Raw genomic sequence first — 23,909 nt, 5'->3', positions numbered from 1 at the left:
AGGTGAACCAATTTGACCGAAGTCAAATAATGGTATCTAAAAACTAAATATTTGCTTTATCCATTAAGCACACAATAGGTATACTATGTTTATATGGCTGTACAGTATTTATCTTACAAATCTTAAGAGTTAATTGTTAGTAACGTGATAATGTCTCTTGAACCACATTTATCTTTCCACAGAAACACCAAGACCTCTTACATGCAACTGTCGTGGCTACTGAAACACCATGCAGGTGGTCATGAGAACTAGCACAGCAAGTTGTATTAGTAGGATGAAAAGACAAACTGAAGATCCTAATTAGGGATGAGAAGATTGAAAAACCAAAGACCTGGTGGATTGGAATTGGTTCAGGTAATTCTTTGTCTACTTTTAGCTTCAGCTTTTCCTGTGTGCTTTAGTTGCTTAAATGCTATCCTCTCCCTCACAGCCAATGAGCCCATTGGGACCTTTTCATGTAATTAATATTGCAGATTTTCCTCTTTCAGAGTAAGTGGTAGATGAGATAAAGGATGTAGTTCCTTTTCCACTTCTCTGTGATCAGTTGCCACTGATTTCCATGGCATACAGAATTTCTCTGCTTGATTTTAAAAGATAGTGAATTAACTATCCTGTCTTAATCTGGTAAAAGACTAAACTAGGTTTAAGATCTGAAAGAACTAGAGACATAACTATCATAACACCAGATTTTCAAGGCAAACCAGAGAAACATGCACCCGAGTTTTTTTCCATCAAAACACTTGAGTCAAATAAAACATGATTGAGCATTTGTGTGCACATTTTAAAAAAAAAGCTACAAAGAATTGTACCAATATCTATGACTTGAAAACACAAAATATGATTTTTTCGTATCAGGATGTTTTTTACTTTTGCACCAGACTCAATTTTCTGAACTGCTCATCCCTGTGTAGGAAATTTCCCCCCTCTGCCTTCCATGCACACACAAAAGAAATAAAATAGCAAGTGAACTAAATGTTATTGGCCTCTTTAGGCAGGGGCTCATTTTTTTTACCAGAGCACTCAAATCTGAGGTTTCTTTTCTGCACACTTAGAGGTAAAATTAACTGAACATTTGTATATTATACTATAAGAATAATAAGTTAGAAACATTAAGAAAATTGAAAGGTCAGAAAATTCTTAAGAAGTTATTAATGCTACACCTGACTGTTTCTGTGTGCGAACCTAATGGTTTGCAATCCACACCTGCTCATTGCATCACTTGGTTCTCACCTACGTTTCAGGAGACCACTAAAGTCAAGTTCTCCTGCATCATCTTGTCCTTCACCGCTGTTATTGACAGAAAAAGATCAAATCTTTGTTTAATACAGGAAGACTTAGACAACACCCATTGCAAACACTCTACACTTCTCATATACTCAACACAGTCCAGACACACAAAGAATTGTATAAAATCAACACAAACTTGTATGCTTTTTCACATGGATTTTGTTTCTGTAGGCACTTGTGAAAAATAACACAAAGGTTTGTATTGCTTCTTCTTATACTCTGATGGCAAATTTTTGTAACTGCATACATCAATTTGCCGAGGTTTGTGTTAGATTTCAGTAACACAAACAAATGTGAGCTACTCATCACAAGCAGCTTTGTTTCTCATTTCCATAATGGACATTGTAAAAACAAAGGGCTTGTGCTGATCTCTTGCTATATGAATACAAACCAAAGATTTGAATTGCTGGGTGGTGCTTTTAACAATGCATAGCTCTGTCAAATACTGATTGAAAAGTACTTAGCCTTAAAGATTTAACTTTTCTCTAAATGAAGGGAGAAAACAGTTACAAAGAAAAATAAAACAGTACATTGTCCATTTTTACAGATAAAATCACAGTCCTATGAAGGTGCATTTCTTTCTATAATGTAGTCTTTAGCAGAATTACCTTATCATAGAGCACATACAGACAAAAGAAATGCCCTAAATATTTGTTAGAAGGGCAAAATAGTGCATATCTTAACTGAAATGATGCCAATGTTTAATCGAGACTTTACATGCAAGATATTACTTAGAAAACCAGAAAATACTGAGATATCTTCATCTGCTTGGGCAGAGTAGTTACTGCATTTTTTAAAATGTGCTAAAGAAGGAAATGCACCTTGAAGGTAATATCTTTTGATTGTCTCTTTAAATTAAAGCCCTCTAAATAAAAGCAGTTCTCTCTGAATCCCAGTTTTACTTCTAGATTAACAAACTGCATTCATTATGTGTTTGTAAAATATTTTCATTCTATATATTTTTTATATTTCATCATACAAACCTGACACACTGGTTAGAATTGCTGCTTTATCAGAAAGGAAACAAACCTTAAGACACAATGCTTTTTTTTTACATTCTCTGTAATATACTCTTTATTGTTTTTCCTTACTGATGGTATTTACTATTTACTGTAAGACTACAAAGTCATATCCTGTCTTCTTGAAATCAATGTGAATTTTCTCTCTGCTTTTAATCAGTGCAGGATTGGGACCCGGAACTTTCATATTGTGGCTGACAGCTTTCAGGAAACATGCAGTAGACTCTTTTAGTGAATGAAAATACATTTTTAAAAACCTCTAAAGAAACATATATTTAATTGCCTTAAATATTCAATCTTCCCTTAAATTAATGACACTTTTAATTTCACAGTAGGGGTATTTGATATTGTATATACTATGTGCTGTAACTATTTCATTCTACCTACCACCAATTACCTGAAATTCCACTCCTTTAATCTATATGTACAAAAACAATTTTATAAAGTACTTGATACAATTTTCTGACACAAGTTCTGTGCATGCTACCAGTATCCATTACTGAGCAACTTGATAGGACCACTGAAGTTACCTTCTTTTGAAAGCAGATCTGATGTCAATCGATGGAGCAGCTTGGGAAGATTCTATGAAATAACAGTAATACAGGAATTAAAAACATAATTTGAAGCTCCCATAATTTATGTAAGCAGTATAATTTTGAACATGAAATTTGTAAGTTTCCTGCTAAGTGACCAGCATTTGTGCTTCCCCTTTGGCATTAAGTTCTGATATCTGCAAAGATTACACTCAGTGCTAAGCGTACCATTTCTCTAAAGTCCTTGCTGCAGTTCTGCGTAGGAAATCTGTTTCTCTGATGTTTCTCTCCATTCCCCTTCCTGCCTTATTCACAGGCTCTGGCCTTTTTGTCTTCTCACTTCCTGCGCTTTTCTTCCCTGCTGGCACCTTGTGCTCTCTCAGTACGCTCAGCATCAGAGGCAAGAGACAGAGACAGTCTCCTCTACAGCTACAGACTCACACTGAGTCTTGAGCCAAGGTGGGATCCTCCTTGTGTGAGTTACCCCTTTGGGACAGTCTGAATGACATTAAATGGTTCTGATCCACAGCCAGTGGATGGATGGAGCCAGGCTGGCCCCCACCCTGCTGACCTCTGAGCACACACACACAGCCCCGAGTCTCATGTGGCAGAGCCTGATTTGAATTCAATATTAATTTTACCTGCCAGCTTTTCTAATGTTTGGATAAATGTCTTACATGGTATCTATCCCAGTGTTCATTTAGACAACAAATTACAGACACAAGAAAGTATTCTGAGCTCTGTGCTAAAAATGTTCACTTTAAGCATTACTTCATTTAAAGGGTCTGAGCAAAATGAAGCGTCATTTCAAATTTAAAAAAAAAGAAAAAAGGAAGAAAAAAGAGAAAGAAATCCTTATAAATCTTTACAGACACAAGTGGAACCTTACCAGTGACTTCAAGGTCAAAAGAGCAGCTATCAAATTTGTCCTTATAAGATACTTCACAGCGATAGTTCCCTGCATAGTTTTCCTTAGCTTTGATGATCTGCATCTCGAATGTGTGAATCTAAAAATCAAGCATAGCTTTTCATTCATGTGAAGGATGCATTTGCACAAAGCAGGAGTTAAAACATGAGTCTTTCAGACATGCATCAGAAACAAGGAATAACTCAAATAATGGGCTCTGAAAAGAAATTGCAATCCAGAAATGGCAGTGGAAAATTTTGATTTTCCCACCATTCCTTGTCCTGTGCTGGGAGAGCAGAAAAGTCTGCTTCTGCAGAAGGTCAGAGATCACCACTGAAATCTGTTTGGGGAAGCCAGGCTTAGGCTCCACTGCTCTTGAGCTTCTACCTGTTCTTTTAAACTGATCTTTAACCTCCCTTTGGAGCTTTGCCCCCATAAGAAGGGAAAGTAAAGACACACCTTAGTGTGACGCTCGAAGGACTCCTTCAGCTGCAGGTGCTTCCCTGCTTTACTGGCCAGGTCCATCCATTTTCCTTTAAACCACTTCACATTTGGCTTCCGGAGAAGGTCCTTGGCTTCTACTTTGGCTATAAATGTAATATTCCCACCTTTCAAAAAGAGAAAAGAATAATGCAGCTATTGAGGAACGTGTGGTTGGTCAGTTGTATCTCTACGAGTTTCTTACAATTCTGCTCCATTCAGTCTCCACGTGTTCTATCACAACATTAAGAGTCAGATGGAGTCACACAGACTAGGAGAGTACTGCAGTGATACAGAGGTTAATGATTTGGGGTCTGTAAGCTTTCTGTCTGTGTCAGTGTGGAGATTGAGGCACTGAGAAATAGGATAAATTTGGGGCAAAAGTCCATGCTCTCGTGGGTGAATTGTTCCTAATATTTCACTTCACTTGCTCAAAAGAAGCACAGGTGTTCTGGGTCTGCCAGCCAGGGATAAACTGCAGTCTGGAAAAGAAAGCCCAGAGCTCTTCATGCACTTCTATCATTAATTCTTTAAGCTGAGAAGTGACAGGAAAGAATCATCTCTCAACAGTGAATTGGGAATAGTAAAAGCTCTCATTTTTCAGAAGACCACTGCACAGCCCCTGCTGAATTTCCATCCTAACATTCATCTAGAGGAAAATACAACTTCGTGTATTTTTTTCCCAAATAAATTTTCCCCCAATCCTCTTTTCTACTCAGAAACTGAGAAAAATAAGGGTAATGAATAAAAATATCCCTACATCTGACCACATCTTTGTGTATCCAAGGAGATAACAGACCTACTAAGCAGCCTGTACTGAACTTCTTAGCATTGCTGATACCCTGCATAAGATCTTCCTGATATATCAATAACAGTACAGCCAACAGTGTCACAATAACCAGCTTTCTTCTCCAGAAACTATACCTCTTACTGTTACGCTCAGTAAGTTATTAGACTTTGAGCTTGTCCCTGGGTTTTGCTTCTCTCCATGCAGTCCTTTTGCCTTCAGAGCAGAGTTCACATCCAGCTGAAACCAGAGGCAGTACTTGCAGCTGAGGGCAGAACCTGAGTGACACAGGAACTGCAGGCACCATTCCCAGCTCTGCCTCAGCCTCTGTGTCTCTGGCAGTGGCTTTCAATTCTGTTCCTAAGCACTTACCAACACTCACTGTCCCACTCTGAGGTTTCTCGATGAACAAAGTGGATCTTTGGGTGTCATCGCGTTTTTCTGACTCTTCTGGAGCTCCTTCTCCAAGAGACCATACTGAGATGCAGAGAGAGGGGGAAATATCAATCATCTGAGGGTGTTTTACTCCCACCAAAGTACACTTACCTGAACTTCCTAAACTCTCTAGCCCTAGCACCTTTCTCTTCAGATGTCCTGAAAGATATGTAAGCTTTTGTTCATACTGACATCCATTGCTTGGCTGTCCCATTGTGTACAGTTCCTGCAAGAACGCTACCTCTGTGGTGACCGAAAATTAAACTCTCAGGGAGGAAGAGGGGGAACCTGATCAGCCAGGATGGGCACTGAGCAACTTGAATGGCACCAGCATTCAACCATGAGTGCTTTACAGAGGCGATGCACAAAGGTCAGCTCTTTGTTTTTCAGAGGAGATGGAGGTTCTGAAAACACAAACAGCTAGAAGCACAAAAGTCCCCACATTCGATGCACAGTTTCAGTGGATCTCCCTCAACCCAAACTAAGTCCATTGTACAAGCTGATTCTTCCTCTATGTCTGCAAAGCAGGGCAGGAATGAAGCTCACTTCTGAACTTTGTTCTTTTCTCTCATGACAGAAGCAGAGAGTTTGGGAATCGGTCAATACCATGTCCTGCCATGTGCATTTCATGGGATTCATGGGACATTCTATGGGAAAAGTAGTTTGTGAAATGGAAATGATTGTGACGTATGCTCAGACACAGCAGCTTCTCTTCTGGAAACTGGGACTTTGGAACTGAAAAGGTACTGAGAGAAGCAGCAAATGAGTGCTCTCCCCAGGGCAGAGCACCGTACAGCTGTGTGTTTCTGGTCTTCCTCTATATCTGCACAGTCCTGGCTTTGTGCTCTGCCATGACATCTCAGGTAAAACCATGGTCAAAACCGATTCCTAGCAGAAAGTGCAAGGAGAGCAAGGCAGTGGATGGGATGCCTGTCTGTTTTCTGCTCACTTTCTGCAGAGAGGCAAAGGACATGTCTCATATCCCAACCTGCAGTCCAAATGCCACATCTCCATTTTTTGAGGAGTTAGTGCCAGTACAGGGGGGAAACTGATTAGAGGTCAGAATAGTCTTTCTGATATGTAGCAATTACTGCTGTGGGAATCTTTTCAACTCAGGAAAATTTCGACCACCCACAAATGCAACACAGCTCATGGCAGCCGTGGGAAAATGCAACCAAATTGGGTTTATTATCCTAAAGTCTATTAGGAATTTTAAAAAGGTGTTGAAATGCTAGACAGCTTTGCTATAAAATCTTTGTCCTTGAGTCAGTTGTGGGTGGTGTGCCTAGCCCCTCTTATGTATATGTCTGCTTGTACAGTTTTTCTCACAGGTAAAGACATTCATGTATATACACACACGTATATACACATATATATACACATATATGAAATGATTTACACAGACATAAATGAACAAATATATATAGATACATATCTATATATACTCTCTATAATCCAAATGTTTAGATTATATCACTGTAACATGGCAATGTATGGAAACAACATGAGAACAAGTGAAAGTTATCGGCGGGAAGACGATGAAGTGATGATAGTACAGGATCTGGTCACGTGCAGTAACAAACCTAACATGCCACGGGGTGAAATGGAAAAAGGATATTAATAAATGGAAAAAGCTTACACAGAGTCATTAATTTGGTACCACATGAAAGAACACCTAAATATTATCATCACCTTTAGATATTAACATTTTCCTATTTATTAAGCAAACAGAAGGGAAGGTGGGTTTGATGAGGGCTGGCATAGGTGGCTATGCCAGGTCTAGAACCATGGTTGAAGTACCAGCTGCTCATTTTGTTCCAGAGGCTGCAAATCCTGAAACCACAAGAGTGGCTGCAATGTGCGTTACCTGCCAGGGTAGGAAGAAAGAAGTTATGAGGATTTTGCTAAGTTTTCTCCACCGTCCTTTGAGGTGGGAGAAGAAGCCATTCTCCTACAGTCTTCTGGGACCTGCGTGTGGGATTCAGGTGAGGCTGAATGTAGGAACGGAATTCCTGTGGGCTGAAGGAGGAATGGAACAGCTATGTATCTATCTATACAGAAACAGATATAGATAGATAGGTATGTATGTATGTGTCAAATACTGCTATACATGTCCTGTTCTGTGCAGCAGAGCCTTCTCTCACTCCTGCTTTAGCTCCTAGAAACCTCTTTGCCCTGGTACTTTGACGCATTTCAACAGCTGTAGTTTGCTGCTGTCTAAACAATGAAAATAAAGTCTTATCTTTTAAAAATAAAGTCTAAACAGTATTTTTATTATGTAATTTTGGGAGTGTTTCATCATGTTTTTCAGGAGGTCTCACCTGAATCTTTTCTTTCCGCTGGCTTAGACATCCCATCTGAAAGGGAAGAGCAATTTAGATGACACCCGCTCAGAGATCACAGCTTTACTGACCTCAGATCACTGGGATTTTAAGAACATTGATTCTTCATACAAGAAGATTAGACTAAATATTTAGGACCATATCCATGAGGAACTACTTGAATACCAGAAAAAAGTGAACAGCTAAGAAAAAAACCCCAAAGTTTTCCCCACTTTTCTCTAGAAAATCTAAATTAGCTTAATTCCATTCAAGATGTTCTTTAAAAGGTTATATGAGGCTGCTGTTTTTTCCATGATTTGTGTAGTTCCATGTAACAGATGAATTTATGTTGTTCAGTATTTATCTGAGGGACAGCATTTTGATTATTTAAACTTATATTAAATTTAAACTTACGCTACTTACTTATCTGGAGTTGCTTTGGGGTCTACTAACCAATATTTTATCTTCCACTGGGAGAAGATCTACTAAAGACCTCAAGACAGGACTGGAAAGGGACTTAACTGCTCTAAGGGTCTTGTACTTCTCAACAGAGATTAATATAATATAGGGCACTTTAACATTTTTGCTAAGTGGCATGTTTTGAGCTCAGTCCACTGGTTTGGACTCTTTCTTCAATAATAGTCAAGAGAAAAATACATACATACATACACACTCAAAGCACTCTCACAGTCCTAACCTGCTGGTGGAGTACTAACTGAGGTGTCATCTTCATCTGGGAAAAGAAATACAAATGAAAAAGCACATGAAGAAACTGAAAGCACAGATGATCATCTGCTTTAAAACAACCACATGAAAATGTAAAACCTGCAAAAGAAAGGGAAATAAATCCCAATATTCAGGAGCATTCACAATGGAAGATTCAAACTGATGAGGAAAGCTTGGCATAATTCAGTAGCTGAAATGGTAAACCTTAATGCTTCAAGCAAGTAAAAAAAATGAGATGTGGACTGTGATCTATTATTAAATCATGAGTTTATATGAGAGGTGTGGAGTGATTCTGTTTGTTAGAGATGTAATCCAAAGTGATTACAATAAGAAAGCCACAATGAAATGAAGGTCAATCACAGATCTAACCTGAGGATGATGTCATTTCTCTGATGACCACGTCTGCAATTAAAATGTGCACCACATATGCATTCAGCATTATTAAATCAAGGAATGAAAAAGTTAAAACTAGTCTCCTGGACTTATACTTTTTAATTTCTATACTATAATATTAATTTAAAATGCAAGGAATAGACAACTCTTTTTTTCTCCTATCAACAGGAGAATAATTTTAAAAAAGAACTATTATCATCATGCTGGATTTTCCTTCTGATCACACTAAAAGTTGACCGTCACCAGCTATTAAAAAACTATAAGCAATTGTTACCCAGTTATTTTAAAATGTTTAATAACAGAATACATTGAGGCATATATTTCTATCAATCAAAAGCCTGAAAAAAACCATGAAACTGGCATTAAAATGAAATACTGTAATCATGATTATTAGAAAACCAGAATAAGGTAAAGACCATCTCTACAAGAGTCACCTACATCTTTTTGAATTTCAAATGTCGAAACCTCAGATACCAGCTTTGATAATCAAATAGTGTCTTAAAAGCCTAATGGTGAAAAAGAAAGAAAATAGCCAAGGTATCCTTTGAAAGGCAAGTATAAACTAGATCGATTTAGGATTTAATAGATAAGGAATGTGAAGATAACATGGTTTTATACTGTATCAGAAAAGAATCTGTAGAACATCTCAGAATGGAGAACAGAATTGAATAAGAACATCTTTTGAAAAATATTAACCCACATCTTTAAAGATACTTTTCTTTGGGTTTGGATTTTTTTTATGTCTTATATTTGTGTTTCCATAATCACATTTTAAATCTGAAGTTATCCTTTGACTTTGACCTGAAAGTTAAAATTTATCTCTATTTTTCAAGGAAAAATGTAATAACTATGACAAAATCAGTATGAAATATAGTTGCATTTTCATAAACACTGGCAATATTGAATTTTTGGGTTTGTTTAACTACTGAAGGAAAATTAAAAGTCTGTTAATAGAATAGATCTACTTAGCCATAACATTTTACTCATTCCTTTTTCATGATTCATCAAACTTCATTTTAAAGATCTCTTGGGAGGAGGATGACACTTGTAAAAGGTATGCCTACACACAAAGGATTAATGTGTTATCTTGCAAGTATCTTTTCTTATTCACAGAGAGAGAGAAAATAAAAAGAATAGTGGAAGAGTTCTCATGACCTGCATCATCCAATGCCATAAGGAGGTGTTGAAAATGTTGATTTTCAGCAAAAGCACAGTAATGATTAAGTCATTCCATTAAGTCAGCTGTTTGAACATACTGTATTAGCAACGAAATGGATGCAAGGCTGTGTGCTTCCACTGCAAATCTTTCTCCATATTTCATAAAAGCATCAAGTGTACTTGCAGCTCTTTTTGTCAATAATGTCACCATTGGGATTGATGATGGCTTGAAGAGCCATCTGGCTGGAAAAAAATAATTAAGAACAGCCTAAAACATTTGATGTGCTGCATCCTGCATGATGATGATGTATAATAATCAAGTTATGAAAAGATCACTCAGATTCCTCTTTCATTCAATCATTTGAAAAACTAAAAAACCCAAAAAGATGTTATTAGTTTTGCAGAGGGATTGCTGGGGTTTCTCCAGGATAATCTATCACTTTTCAAACAGAATGTTAACATCAAAGGCAAACAAAGGAAACAAAAACACATTTCAGAAGTATCAAGATGAAAGCCCAATTGAACATGTTAGAAATGGAAAGAGTATGAAAACAGTACATGCTGGAAGGATTGTTTTGATAAATGGGTCATTATCAATCTATCACTCCTTATATCTCGGGCTCCTAGGACAAACTTGATTGACTATTGGTTCAACAGCTATAGCCAATTCACTTTCTGTGATGAATGGTTGTTTATGCTAGCAATAAAGTCTATTTAAAGATGACAAAAATAGCAAAAATATCAGATCTGTCAGTAGAAGTATGATAATTTATTCACTATCCTTATCTTCTGCAAATAAACTTTTAATGGAATATGACAAGAGTTTGGTGTGGAGAAATCAATTGATTCATTTGACAGTAGGCTGATAAGATGCACTACTCCATATAAATCTTTTTTCTTTGTCTCTGGCACATTCTCATTAACATATACAGCATTTATGTTTCTTTTCCTTGTTTCTAAATGATACCATTAACTGGGGAGCAGACTGAGCTTCATCAGGAATAGTGTCTTGTTGGATGAAAGAGCTCTCCATATCTCAGAAGAAGCTAACCTAAAATCTTTTTATACTCACACTTGGTGTAACCTTAATATTAAAATTCCTGACTAGCAGCACAGCAAATGTAGAAAAATCTGTCAAAAAAAAAATGTAATTACTTTTTTATATATGAACTGCTGGTATCAAGAATTTTAGACCCACTTTCTCCTGATCTGAAACATACCACACAACATGGAAGCTGCTATTCTGCCACCAGTCACATTGTTGAAAAACAATGTTTCACAGAAGTGGAAAAAACCTATTAATTGCATATTATTTTATTTTTCTATTCCATTGTTTATGCTGAAATTACAGAGCACAGTAAGACTGAGAGTTTCAAATTGACTTCAATTTACCAATCTGATTTTCAAAGGGTGTTCAGCAGTCCCATCAAGGGGACTTGGCATTTTGGAAATGGTAAATGAAGTACATACCTACAGAAGGCAAGTTTTAGTAGGGAGATGAATGGATAAGTGAAACCTGGAAAAACACGAGGATGACACGTGTGATGAACATTTTAGTATATGATTGGAAGAAACCTAGAGGAAAGGTATCAGTAAAACATGCAGAAATTTTAGTAGCTCTCTGAATGGCTGGATGGGACCTAAAAAAAGGAATGAGCAAATTGATATTAAAATTTGATCATTATTCCAGCAAGTGGGAACAAAATTATAACATTCAATCTGTAAGATAATGCTAAAATTAAAAACAAAGACACAACCATTTAAATTGAAAGAATATAAGATAATGTAGTAAATTTGGAGGAATTTGTGCTGATTCACTTTTTTTCTCTGAAAATAAAATGGATGATCATACATATCCTGAATTTTTACATCATTATTATAGATATTTTAAAATGGTTTATTTTATGAAAGAAAATTTTATATTTACTGCTCTGAGCTATTAATTTACAGAAAAGTAACCACAAGATACAAAGAATTTACTACACTGTTTTGCATTTCATAACTTTACAGTGAACACAAAGGAATATAAATATGTAATTTTACACAGACAGTAAGTACTTAAAAGAAATAAAACAGTACAACAGACACACAGGTAGGTATACTCCATCTTCCTAACTTCTGTTCTTAATTTTGTTTTAGGGATGAGGTGTAAATTATGGACTATGGGATTTACATGGACTACCAAGATTCCCTTCCTAAATGTCAGGTTCCAGCACTGTCCCAGCTGGACTGTGCTGCAGCAGGGGCCCATCTCAGGTTCCTACAGTGTGCTCAATCTCATAAACTATCAGCAAACAGGTCACAACTGCTGACACACAAGCATTGTAGAATTGTTGTGGAATTCAGATATTAAATTTCTCCCATCTCATTCCCACTCAGGGAAGTACCCAAATCTGCTACTTCTGAGGCTGCAGAAAGTGTTTTACATATAGTTTATACAAACTATACAACATATATATATATATATACACACAACTATACAAAAGCCAACATGTGGTTCTGTCATAATTTCCTTGCTGAACTGTTCATTTTCAAGTGTAAATGACTTTGGACAGATTGGAAGAATGGAATCTTTTCCTTTTTTGTGAGTTATGCTCACCCTTACAAAGACTTTTTTTCTTCTGGCGCACAAACATGAAGGAATCACTCTATGAAAATATATTTTCCCTTGCTTGGTGATATTCTGCAATAAAACAAGCGCTGATAGGAACAACTGCACTGTAAGTAATTTTTTAAAGTATTACTACTGAGTGTCTGGCAATGTCATCTACTTTGCTTTGCAGAGGTGACAGTTTCACTGGAGCATGGCAGAAGGTCATCTATGTATTAATATTCAGACTTTCATTGGAATTTTTACAGAGGCAACTGCTGCCATCATGGACTGAAACTGGAAAAGATTTCCATAGTAGGATCGCAAACAATATTTTTTGGTAGTAAAATCCTCCTAGTGCTGAGAGGTTTCCCTCAGGAAGAACATTTTTCCTCCTAGAAAGTACTCACTAAATTCCAAACAGAAACATAATAATGTATAAGAAGATAACAGAAGTATCGGATAAGTTACCTACCATGTTTTCGTTTTTATTCAGTGAAATGTAGGCTTGTAAGCAGTGGGGAAATCACTATTCATGTTCAGTTTGGGAACAAACATTTCTCTCATATCCAAATTAAAGCAAGCAGAACTAACTGTTGGAATAGCTTGAGGCAAGACCTTCATCTTTTTTCCTATCATTAGGCATGCAAATTGTTTCTGAATTGCATTTCCATTACCAAGTTGACAGATTTGATTACTCACACAAAATTCTATGTGTCAAAATAATTGCTCAATGGAAGGATAACTGGCAAAATAGCATGCACTGAAGCCTGGTTCAGCATTTGTATTTTCAAAAGGGTACTTGAATCACACACTCTTAGTATTTATATTTTGACTCTGCTGAGAAAAATAGCCATGCATGCCTTTGCCAAATAAATCTTCAAGTATCAAGTATGCATCCAGTCTGTCTAAAAGACAAGATTTTGTTTGGAAGAGACCAAAAGCCAGAATACATTTTCGAACAAGCCATTTCTTGATTTGTCATGAAAAAGCACCACCATGCCAGATGAAAAGCAAGCATTGCATCAGTTGTAAGCATATCTTGGTCTGGTTTAGCCTTTGATCAGAAGACTATTCTTTTCAAAATAACCTGATGGGGTGTTTTATTTCTACTTTGGCAGGGCTCCTACAAAAAAGTAGGGGAATTTGGCCCACTTGCCTCAAAATATATCCTTGTAATCAGAAGAACTGACAACAGAGCTGGAATCTAATCTAAGCAGCACAAAAATACACATTAAAACTGGAGCTGAGTTTTGCACGCATTGCTAGTGGAACAGCTATCTATTTGTTCACAGCAGACACTCCTCAAACACACTTTTCAGAACCTGTAATGAGCTCAGCTGCTGGGCTCCAATGAGGACAGAAAGGTGAACGTGTGATTTTTAATTTCAGATGAAAAAATCTATGGAGCTTTCGGAAAGTTAAAATATCAAGTTTCTGTGGTAGAACAGAAACAGCTTAGAATGACAGTAGGACATTGTCCACTTTATTTAAAAGTATCTGAGTTTAAGCAAGCTTGGTCAGGGGCAACATCCAGGCTCATTTAAACACAGCTTTCTGCTCATGCAAATCACTTGTAATGTGAACCATTAATTAAACAGTCAATGTAAAATAATGTTGCTAAAGTATCAGTCTGGTTTGCAGATTTTTTGAAGATACTCGTAAGTATCATAATTTCCTCATGCTGGCTAAGTCATGCAGAAAAAGGATTTAGGAAGCCTCACATCACACTTCTGAAATTTAGCATCAAAATTCTGAATTAAAGCTCAAACAATCCAGCATCAGAACAGCATTTAGGAATGTTGCCTTTATTGCCCATTTGTAAAATATGGTTTCAGACTTACCTTTACCCTTTTCATTTCCACCCTCCTGTGGTGTTGTTTTTTCTGTGTAGGAAGTACAAGTATAGTTTTGAGAGGATCTTAAAGTAAAAAGAAAGACTTACACAGCATTAAACAATACAGGTTCTGCTAGTATTGGAAAAACAAGTTTAAAGAATGATTGATACATGTGTATATGTAATGTACAGTTGCAGTCCTGTAAAGCATTTTACAACTTGTGCATATCAATGCAATTTCTATGTTTTGAACAAGGCGTGTAAGATTGATGTTCCTGGACTCAGTGGAAAAAAAATGCTAGGCTTTTTAGAAGCAGCAATTGTTAGTCTCTTGTTCTTGGGCTAACTGGAAAAAGCTTTTGAAACGAGCTACGTATCACTGTTAATTGGAAAGAAATTGGATCATGCATGAGTTACTGCCACTCAGTTTATCCTTAAGGAAAATTACAGAGAGTGTATTGAGGATGTTTTCTTTAATTCTTTATCATCATCTTCATCATTATCAACATAATCTTTCCAAGACTACTTGTATTTAATTTTCTTGATCAGAACTGTCAACCTGTCCTCTACTCTGAGCAGGTGAATGTGAATTATTTTTGGCCTCATATGTATGAGAAAACTTGGACTGTGCTTTGAACAAAACGATTTCCACATATTCTCTATTTCAGGATTTGATAGGATTCCTATTCCTTTTTGTTTCCTACCTCATTCAATTTGCATACAAAGTAATCTAGAATCTTGTCAAATCACATGAATTGTGCTGTCTTCAAGGTATAAACAGTCAATATTCTATTGCCTGTGAACTATGGCTTTCTGTGGCAAACTTACCTGTCAACTGCCTGACAGAACATGGGTTTGGGTGATGGTCAATAGAGTAACATTGTCAGGATGGAGTTAGGATAATTTTAGTTCCATGGAGGAAACATCTGCAAGAGCCAGTTGATTCTCTGATTATCCTGATTTCTTGTTGACATGTGTGCAGCCACAGTAACTATGAAAATTAAACCTGAAACTTAATAGGAAAATCCACGTTCTGGTAGTGTGACAGACTCTTGGATCCTTCTGTCTGGATTCCCTAAATTCCCAAGCTCCAGTTGTCAGGTTCTCCATCTTGGCCAAATGGTCAAACCTGTTCCTTTTTAATGGGACTTTTGCCGCAGAAACACTTCATTTTCCCAGTAGGAACTGGGATAGGAGATTTCACTATTCTTGGCAGATGGTAGCATGTCTACATCCCATTTGAAAACTTCATCAGCCAAAGTGTTCCACACTTGTGGCTTGACATCAAGATCTGGAAGGAACTCTCACAATGACTTCTCAAAAATTTCCTGGTGCAGTTCAAGATGCTTGATTATGTCCAATAAAATATTTATAAGTTATAAAATTTGGAATCTTGAAACCAACTTCTCTCTTTGTGTATTAGCACTTGGTAATCCAAGATGACAGCATCTTGAGTCAGGCAGAAGGAAGCTAGAAGTGACTGACACTTGCAGCTTAGAAATATCCCAGTTTGGTGTGTGCCTAACCATAAAGGCCTAATGACACCCTACTCATTTTTCAGAAGGAAAACAGGTAAGGACAAAAGAAAAGAGATTACAGAAGTGATTTTGCATTTAATTCTGTGTTTTTAAATAGAAGTGAAGAAGTTAATTATTTGAAATTGTTAATAGATATTTTTAAGGTAATGCTTCAAAGATGCTATTCCTTTCTGTGTACAAAAAGTTGTTTCTCATTTCAGTTCTTCTTGAAAGTTAAGACTGATTAAAAACATGAATTCCAGTACAAAGTATATCAGGTAAGACCCTAAGGGTGAAATTAATTAGTTTAATATTAACAGTACAAATTTAATGGTTCACTAGAATATCATTAATTAAATACCAGTTAACTTTCCTTACAAATGTATGCAATATGAAAGAGTTCATCATATAAAAATAATATATGGATAATTTAACCATGAAACTCCTCCTGGCAATTGATACTACTACCTTTGTCATTTTTTAAGGAAAGAGTGTATTGTTGGAACAAAGACATCTTGAATCAGCCTCATGAAATGCCAGTTAGCAAGACTGTAAGTAAAAGCAAATTTAACACTTGTAGTGAGAATATTTGTTCTGTTTGGAATTGCTGTTGAGGTTGCTATACAGAGAATTAAACTCACCAAATGGTTAAATTAGACATGCATATTGTAGATATATGTATTAGCCATTATCTGAGAATATAATTCAAGTTACTCAATGGCACAAGGCAAAGGCTTGCCTGCCTTTCCAGCTCCCACGAAAGAGAACCCTTGTGCTTTGCAGAGCTTCAGCTTTACCTGAAGCCCTCAGCCTGATGAATGAGTTTCGCCTCACCTAACTTTGGCTTCCTGGAACTCAGCCACTCCATTCTAGACAATCAGACCCCTCAGGGCAATTGCCTGCACAGAGATATCTAGTGACATTTTAGATAGGTTATCTGGGAAATGCCCATTGGATGATGGAGGATGTACTCTGCTGGTCAGAGGCGGAGCACTGGTGAACTTCTTAGATGGGATACATAATTTTCAAAGGACTAAAAGTAAGTGAAATGAATATCATGCTTGATTCTGTCAACTTTACTCACAATGTAGCTTTGAGGCAAAAATGAAAGGAAATATTTTGGTAATTAGATGCTGTCCAGCATCAAAGAGAACAGCCCCATTTAGCCACAGAATTTAAGCAGCCATCATTTACCTGTATCCTGAAGGACACGCGCAATATTAAGCAAACAGCTAGTCACTCACAAACAAAAACTGAGCCTGAAATATCAGTATTCAGGCAAAGTGAAGTGAGAATATCTTACTTGGGCAGGCTTTTTTTAATTCTCTTGCTGTCCTCTTACCTTCAAAGAGACAATGAGCACAAACCATACTACGGCTATGCAGTATCTAGTCTCATGCAACTGTTCTTAGTGCCACAGCTCAAATTAGCATTTTTTACACTAACCTGGAGGTGGCGGTGCACTTTCATTTTCAGTTTCTGAAAAATAAGGAAAGAAGACAGACATTGAGCTTCAAATCCAAGCAAATCTTTTTCATACATTTGGTATACGTTTGTTGACTTTGAGTCTTCAATATTTGAATGCAGTTATGAAATTTATTTTGCTTTCACGCACGCAACATGACAGCTTCAGAGTGGCAAGGTCAGAGATCTAAAGCTCTATTTCTGCAAAGAGAGGTTAGTGAACTTGTTTAGTGTGGAGATAGATAATATTCATAGAAACATAGAATCTTTTAGGTTGGAAAAGGTCTCTAAGATCATTGAGTCCAACCACTAACCCAGCACTGCCAAGACACCACTAAACCACATCTCCAAGCACCACATCCACATATCTTTTAAATTCCTCCAGGGATGCTGACTCCAGTTCTCTAGGCAGCCTGTTCCAGTGCTCAGCAACCCTTCCAGTGATTGAACAAATTGACTAGCTAAAATATATTTTTATAACAGAAAAGGAAGCTTATTTTCAACATTTAAAAGCTTTAGGAGTCTAGATGCATTAAAACCAGCAATATTTATTGGCACTAGTGCATTGATTTACAGTTTAACTACTTATAACAAGCAAAGATTTAAAAGGTTGAAATGCTGAACTGTAACAGTAGATGGCTCTTACTGACCTTTGTCATGTTACGAGCATTAACCTTTGGGACCCCACCTCAGGTCAGATTGAGGAAACAAAATTCCAATTTCTGTCACACAGAAATGCTGGTAAGGCTATTCCTTTACACTCAGTTCTAAATACAGCTAAAGCATAATTCTCATTCTTAATAAATCCATTTAATGCTTAAAAGGGAGGGATATTTTTAATGCAAATATAATTTTAAGCTGACTGTGTGGATTTGATATGGTTTAGGAACTACCAGTCACATACACAGATACAACAGCAAATCCTTGTAGAGGTTCCAAAGAGAATCCCTTGCTACAAGGAAAGAGCTTGTGTTGTACAGTCTGATCGCGGCACCCATCACACAGAATGGAAGGAAGTGTATTAAAGATTGACACACAGAGTGTGAAAATAATAAAATATCTTTACTTAGGTTCATAGAAATTTATTTTTTCTGGTCTAATTACTGACATACTAAGTTTTGTTTTGAAGCCTAGAAAAATATGAAAATTTTTCATATGAAAACAAAAATTGCACCACAAAGCGTATGTCTTGGAACCTATTTGCTTTGCTACCATGACATTTCTCACTGTTTCCACTGAGAGTAAAATATTCCGCTGAGACATCGCTGTGGCATGGAAGTATGTTTCTTGTATGGAAAAGTAATAACAGAAAATTATTGATTGTATAGTTTTCCTTGTGAAATATAATAGAAACAGGGAGTGTTCTTATGAACACTGGATTAGAAAATCCTCCCTGGCTCACCAGTAAGAGTTACAAATTTATAATTGAAAACAAATAAAGCACTTTCCACTCTCAGATGAAAGGCTTATGAGACTTTTGAGGGACTTGCCTTGAATTTTTCTTTCCTTTTGAGAGGTGTTCCCTGGCTTCACCAACAGTGCACTGCTGGTCAGCTATCACACATCTTACAAGTCCTGCCATAGCCAGCACAGATGTTAGCCAAAGTCTATGGCACACACCAGACCTGAAACACTATTATAATGGTCTAAACTTCATCTCATGCGTGCAGACAACAAAAGGAGACATTCAAAACCTGAGCACTCTCCTAGGCAACCTATGCTATTGGACCCTGTTCCTAGCAGAACAGGGACTACACTATCTCCAAAGGTCTTTCCAACCTCAGCTATTCTGTGATGGGATGATGACTGAAGTCAGACCAAGAAGCCAGTGGTTTGTTTCCTAAACCATAATTCAACACTGTTCAAGTTGTTGCTAAGAAAACCAAGGCAAGAACGGATCTCAAACGAGAGACCTGAGGTATAATGTGGGAAGAAAAAAGAAACGGGGTGAGTTCCAGGCACTGGGGGTGGCAGAGACATGGGAGATACTTCAGCATAATCTTCTGGCCATGTGCAACCCCTTTCATGGTCATGCCTGGCTTACAGTTCCATTCCTGAGGACAGCCAGGAAAAAAACCATTAATAGCTCCGAGTAGTTTCCACCTCCCCAAAGAATGATAGCCCTCTCTGGCTGACCTCTGCAACAGGCTTGTCAGCCAGGACAGGGCTCTGCACACTCAACCAGCAGCTTCTGGTTGTGCTCCTTCCCTAGGAGGCATGCTCCCTGGAGTCCCCAGATGCCATTCCCTGCGGCCTGTTGCCTAATATGGTGCTCTGTCCAGGCATTGTCAGGGGGGCTGCTGGTGGAGAAGGTCTCCAGCATGCAGTCCTCAATCTCTTTGGAGAAGTGCAGTTCACTGGGTTGCAATGATGCCTCTTGAGCTAAAGGGAAAAGAGGCTGCTGAAGGTCTAGTTACCACTGAATTGACACCATAATGTCAAGTGCACCGTCTACAGAACAACCACTTCAGAGTCTCTGAAACAAAAGGTCTCTTCATTGCAGTTCTTTATTTGAGAAACTGAGAATGTTGCATTTCAGAGGGTTGTGTCATGCTAAACACAGACCTTGGTTTAATCATTGGTTGTGAAACTGGCAATGCATCAGGTTATATGTAATTCTACAGCAAGAGTAGGAATTAACTGGCTATATGTGATTCTACAGCAAGAATAGGAAAAAACTTAGCAGTCCTCTCTACATGGCTACTCAGAAAAAATAGTGTATTAAGTGCAGTTAGCAAATAAAATGAAAGCACAACTGTCACTTAGATAATATCTCCAGAAATGCTTTCATGCCTCAGCCATGTCATGAGATGCATTCAGGATCCAGTCTGACACAGGATATGAGCACTTAGAGCCAAGACATTTTTATTTGTAATTTATAATTATATATGCTCTCATGCACACTTGAAAATCAGCAGGAGATGCAACTTGACCCATTACCAAGAGTTTTCCGTCTCTTTTTTCGCATTTACTATGTTCAGTTTTTCAGATAAAATAAGACTTAAAATCTTTTGCTATGCATATAGATAACGAAGCTTTAAAAAGTTGCATGAGATGAACTGATGTGCTAAAGTTATGGAAATGCTTAAGAACCATGTTAAATTGAAGCTATCATTATTTAAAATTTCAACTCCATTTTAGGTCTGGTTGCACTGGCATCCAACCTGCAACAGCCAGAAGAAGCTTTGGCAGGGAACTGACATATGGATGTCAGTTTGAGTGTGGTGGCCAGTCCTCAAGGGTTCTGGATTCCCACTTCCACTGGCTTCTCTGACAGCGCCAAGCATAGAAACTCCCTGACATCACATATATTACTTTTCACACTGGAGTGCAATCATAATGTGGCATGATGATTGTTCTAAAACAGTCTCCAGGTCCTACTCTACTGCTGTGCTGAAAGCAAAGTATCCTGAAGTCCTGCAGTTCGGACCGTTCAAGAACTACAACCTGTCAGCAAATATACTGGGAATGAGGTCTGGCTGGATAACTCTCCATCCTTCAACTCTGTTCTCATGACCAGCTTTATTTTGGGTAGGCTTAAGGCTTAAGAACTTTCAATCATTTTGGAAAATGAGTAGTGGGTGGTTTTTTGGGTTTTTTTCCTTAGGTAAGTAAAGGAAATGACCTTGAGCATTAAATCAGGGCTTGCAGAAAGACTAAAGATAGCATTTCATCGTCATTGGGCTGGAACATTCACAGGAAGGAGGAGGAAAGTCTCCTGCAGTCATTTCTCCTTGCAGTTATATACAGATCAGTTACAATCCAGCAAAGAACAGCCAAGAGATTCAAGATCTCACCCAGTCTGAGCAGAGGATTAATCCCCCTTTTACCTGGAAAGGAAAGCAGGACTATGGCTGCACCATCACGGACACAGGTATGATATCTGTCCGCAACAGCAACATATTAAAGAGACTCTCATATGTCAAACAACATGAGGATAGTCACTTAATGCTTTTTGTCACAAAGACCTGTCTCTGTCAACTTGTGTCAAATTTAAGTAGGTGGATTAATCTTGTGGACATAGCCTCGAGGGATCAGACCAATATAGCTATTACGTAGGCATTCCTAAAGTGCTGACTCTGCTAGTCAGTCAAAAATAGACAAAATGCTGGTTTGGGGAGAGAGCAGGGCTCATCTCAGCTCCCGTGCAGTTGTCATGTGTAAGGATTGTCCCCTCTGCCTGGCCCCGGTAAGACACAAGAACTGTCCTTGTGGCACAAGGCTTTCTCCTGGGATAGATGCTCCACTGAAATAGGTTGGCAGGGAAGGACTTAAGATGTGGAATGGTTGCTTGACAGACCTCATTTCCAGACCAGACAAAAGCAGTAAAACTTATTCCTTTCATTCCTTATATCCAGAAAAAAAGGTGCTCCAAAGAAAAGAAATGGCTCAAAATGGTTGGACTCTTTTTTGTGGATCAGTTCGCTCAGATAACAGTGGCATCAGTGATGTGGGTAAAAGACATAGCCTCACCTTTTGGAAGGCAGGAATTTACTCAACAAACTAGAGAGATTGCCAGAACATCAGGAACATTTCATTGGGAAACAGTACAGTTAGCAGATCCCAGACTAAAAGAGCTGGAAGAGGGCTAGGTTCAAAGTCATTTATAATCAATAAAAGTGCATTCAATTGGACTTAAACTGAAGTAAATACAATTCTTATTCAAAGAAAAGAGACCAATGCTTATCATTCTGCAAAACACAGAGCACAGTCATGTACACAGAATCTGCCTGGTGCCTCATGAGCCTTTTCTCCACTGAGAAATAATCTGATTTGTGTGCAACTTCCACAGACAATTCCCAGTCTGAGCAGCAGCAAGGAACTACAATACCAGCTGAAATCATTACCACTTTTTATGAATTTCCGTGGACATTTTTTATGTTGTTTTTAAAATATACCTACAGAAACTGTTCTAAACAGACATTGGTCCTAAGTCCTGAAAGCAAAAGTTGTTCTAAAGGACTGAAGTAAATAAGCTCTGGTGGCTTATTGGTGCTCTGGTGGCTGGTCAAATGTCTGTTATTGTGGCCAGCAGTGTGATAGAGCCAAACTGATACATTCATAATGTATTTCTAGTTTCTGTTTCCACTTGTTGTGATGGATTGGACAGATAAACTGCTGGGTTTGACTTGTGACAGTGTTTAAAGGTGAAAACAACATGTTAAATACTCCCTCTTATTGTGACAAAGTGAACAAACCAGCATGTTCACTAAAGAGGAAATTATTTTATATTCCAGCAGCCAGAAGTGTCACAGTCCAGTGATGCATCTTTATGTGGGGACTGAAGAAAAAGTAAAATTAATAAAGAGTTTGCTTAAAAATTTAGTTTTGCATATGATTAAAATTCAAAAAACCCCAAAATGCCCGAGGATAATAACTAGTTCCAGCATATAATCCTTCCATATAAAGGATTTCATCGGCCACCGGAGCCAATCAAACCATTACAGGCTAAGTGTAAGAATGTTCCCTGACTTGAGGGCTGAAAGCATTGACAGTATTTAAGACAGATAGGTAAAGTTATCAAGTTCCCCTGCACTCTTAAACTCATTTTTAGCCTACTCAGTCCACAAGGCACCAGGATTGAGTAATTGAATTCTGTTCTATTTCCATGGTATCTTTCTTCTCTTACCTTATATCAAAGAAAACAATCCATAAATGTTAGTTCCTGAGCACTTGTACAGCTGAGATAAAAAATGAGTATCTATGCTGGTACCTCACACTGAACAGACTACAATTTGAGTGCCAAATGTCATAGAAATTTTTGACTAAATCTTTTTCCACTGAGTTTTTCACAATCACAGTTTTCTAATTTATTTCATCATTAAAACCATACCAAACCAAAAATCCCAACTTGTGGGGTTTTTTTAACTTCCAAGACTAAAATTTTGTGATGCTATCTATCCTGCAAATTCAGGTAGGTAAAGTTTTGCTTGTTAACCACTTACCAAATAATAGGATTTCAGTGAAATGTGTTACAGTGTTTACCAGTGTGACTTGTACTCAGGTAATTCAGTTTACCATCATTACTACACCTTCATGAGAACGCTTTGTCAGCACAACTGTACTTGCAGAGCCTGAGACTATTCAGGGTGACATTGATTTACCTTTTATTCCACATCTTGATGTGTTAAATTTTATTTCCATGTTTGGAAATAAAAACATTCTACTTTGAAATGTCACCGCAAAAATTGTTCTACAATGAGGTGGTTGAAAAAAACTGTTGCTGAAAGAAGCTCCTAGTATGCATTTTCCTCCTAAAATGTGCAGCGAAAATGGTGGAAATCCCACACAGAATCAGCTTCTTCCTACAAATGATAGAGGGACTCAAATTTTCCTCTATTATGGCACCATCTCAGTTTGTATACCACTAGCTTAATGTGAGTCTGAAATGATTCACAGCTCCTGACATTCTGTGTTCCTCACCTACCAGTTTCAGTCATCTGAGCCATTCTTTA

The 23,909-nt window shown here is 37.6% G+C and overlaps 1 protein-coding gene across 15 annotated transcripts in view; it reads right to left on the bottom strand.

Annotated features, from left to right (window-relative positions):
- Positions 1–23,909, bottom strand: part of MYBPC1 (myosin binding protein C1) — a 71,035-nt gene that overhangs the window by 34,167 nt on the left and 12,959 nt on the right. For 9 of the 15 annotated variants that reach the window (XM_048302377.1, XM_048302378.1, XM_048302383.1 and 6 more), the window contains exons 2-11: positions 17,437–17,469; positions 14,481–14,522; positions 8,865–8,897; positions 8,467–8,502; positions 7,770–7,805; positions 5,386–5,490; positions 4,206–4,354; positions 3,729–3,846; positions 2,837–2,888; positions 1,231–1,287 (exon numbers count right to left, since the gene is read on the bottom strand). In XM_048302377.1, the coding sequence (XP_048158334.1) occupies positions 1,231–1,287; positions 2,837–2,888; positions 3,729–3,846; positions 4,206–4,354; positions 5,386–5,490; positions 7,770–7,805; positions 8,467–8,502; positions 8,865–8,897; positions 14,481–14,522; positions 17,437–17,469 (661 nt within the window). The remainder of the gene's footprint in view (positions 1–1,230; positions 1,288–2,836; positions 2,889–3,728; positions 3,847–4,205; positions 4,355–5,385; positions 5,491–7,769; positions 7,806–8,466; positions 8,503–8,864; positions 8,898–14,480; positions 14,523–17,436; positions 17,470–23,909) is intronic. The other 6 variants (XM_048302380.1, XM_048302392.1, XM_048302391.1 and 3 more) reach the window with 3 other exon arrangements.

Source organism: Corvus hawaiiensis, chromosome 4 (assembly GCF_020740725.1).
Source record: "Corvus hawaiiensis isolate bCorHaw1 chromosome 4, bCorHaw1.pri.cur, whole genome shotgun sequence".
NCBI lineage: Eukaryota > Metazoa > Chordata > Aves > Passeriformes > Corvidae > Corvus > Corvus hawaiiensis.
Note: the sequence above shows the minus strand (reverse complement) of the source record. Positions and strands in the feature narration are given on the sequence as shown.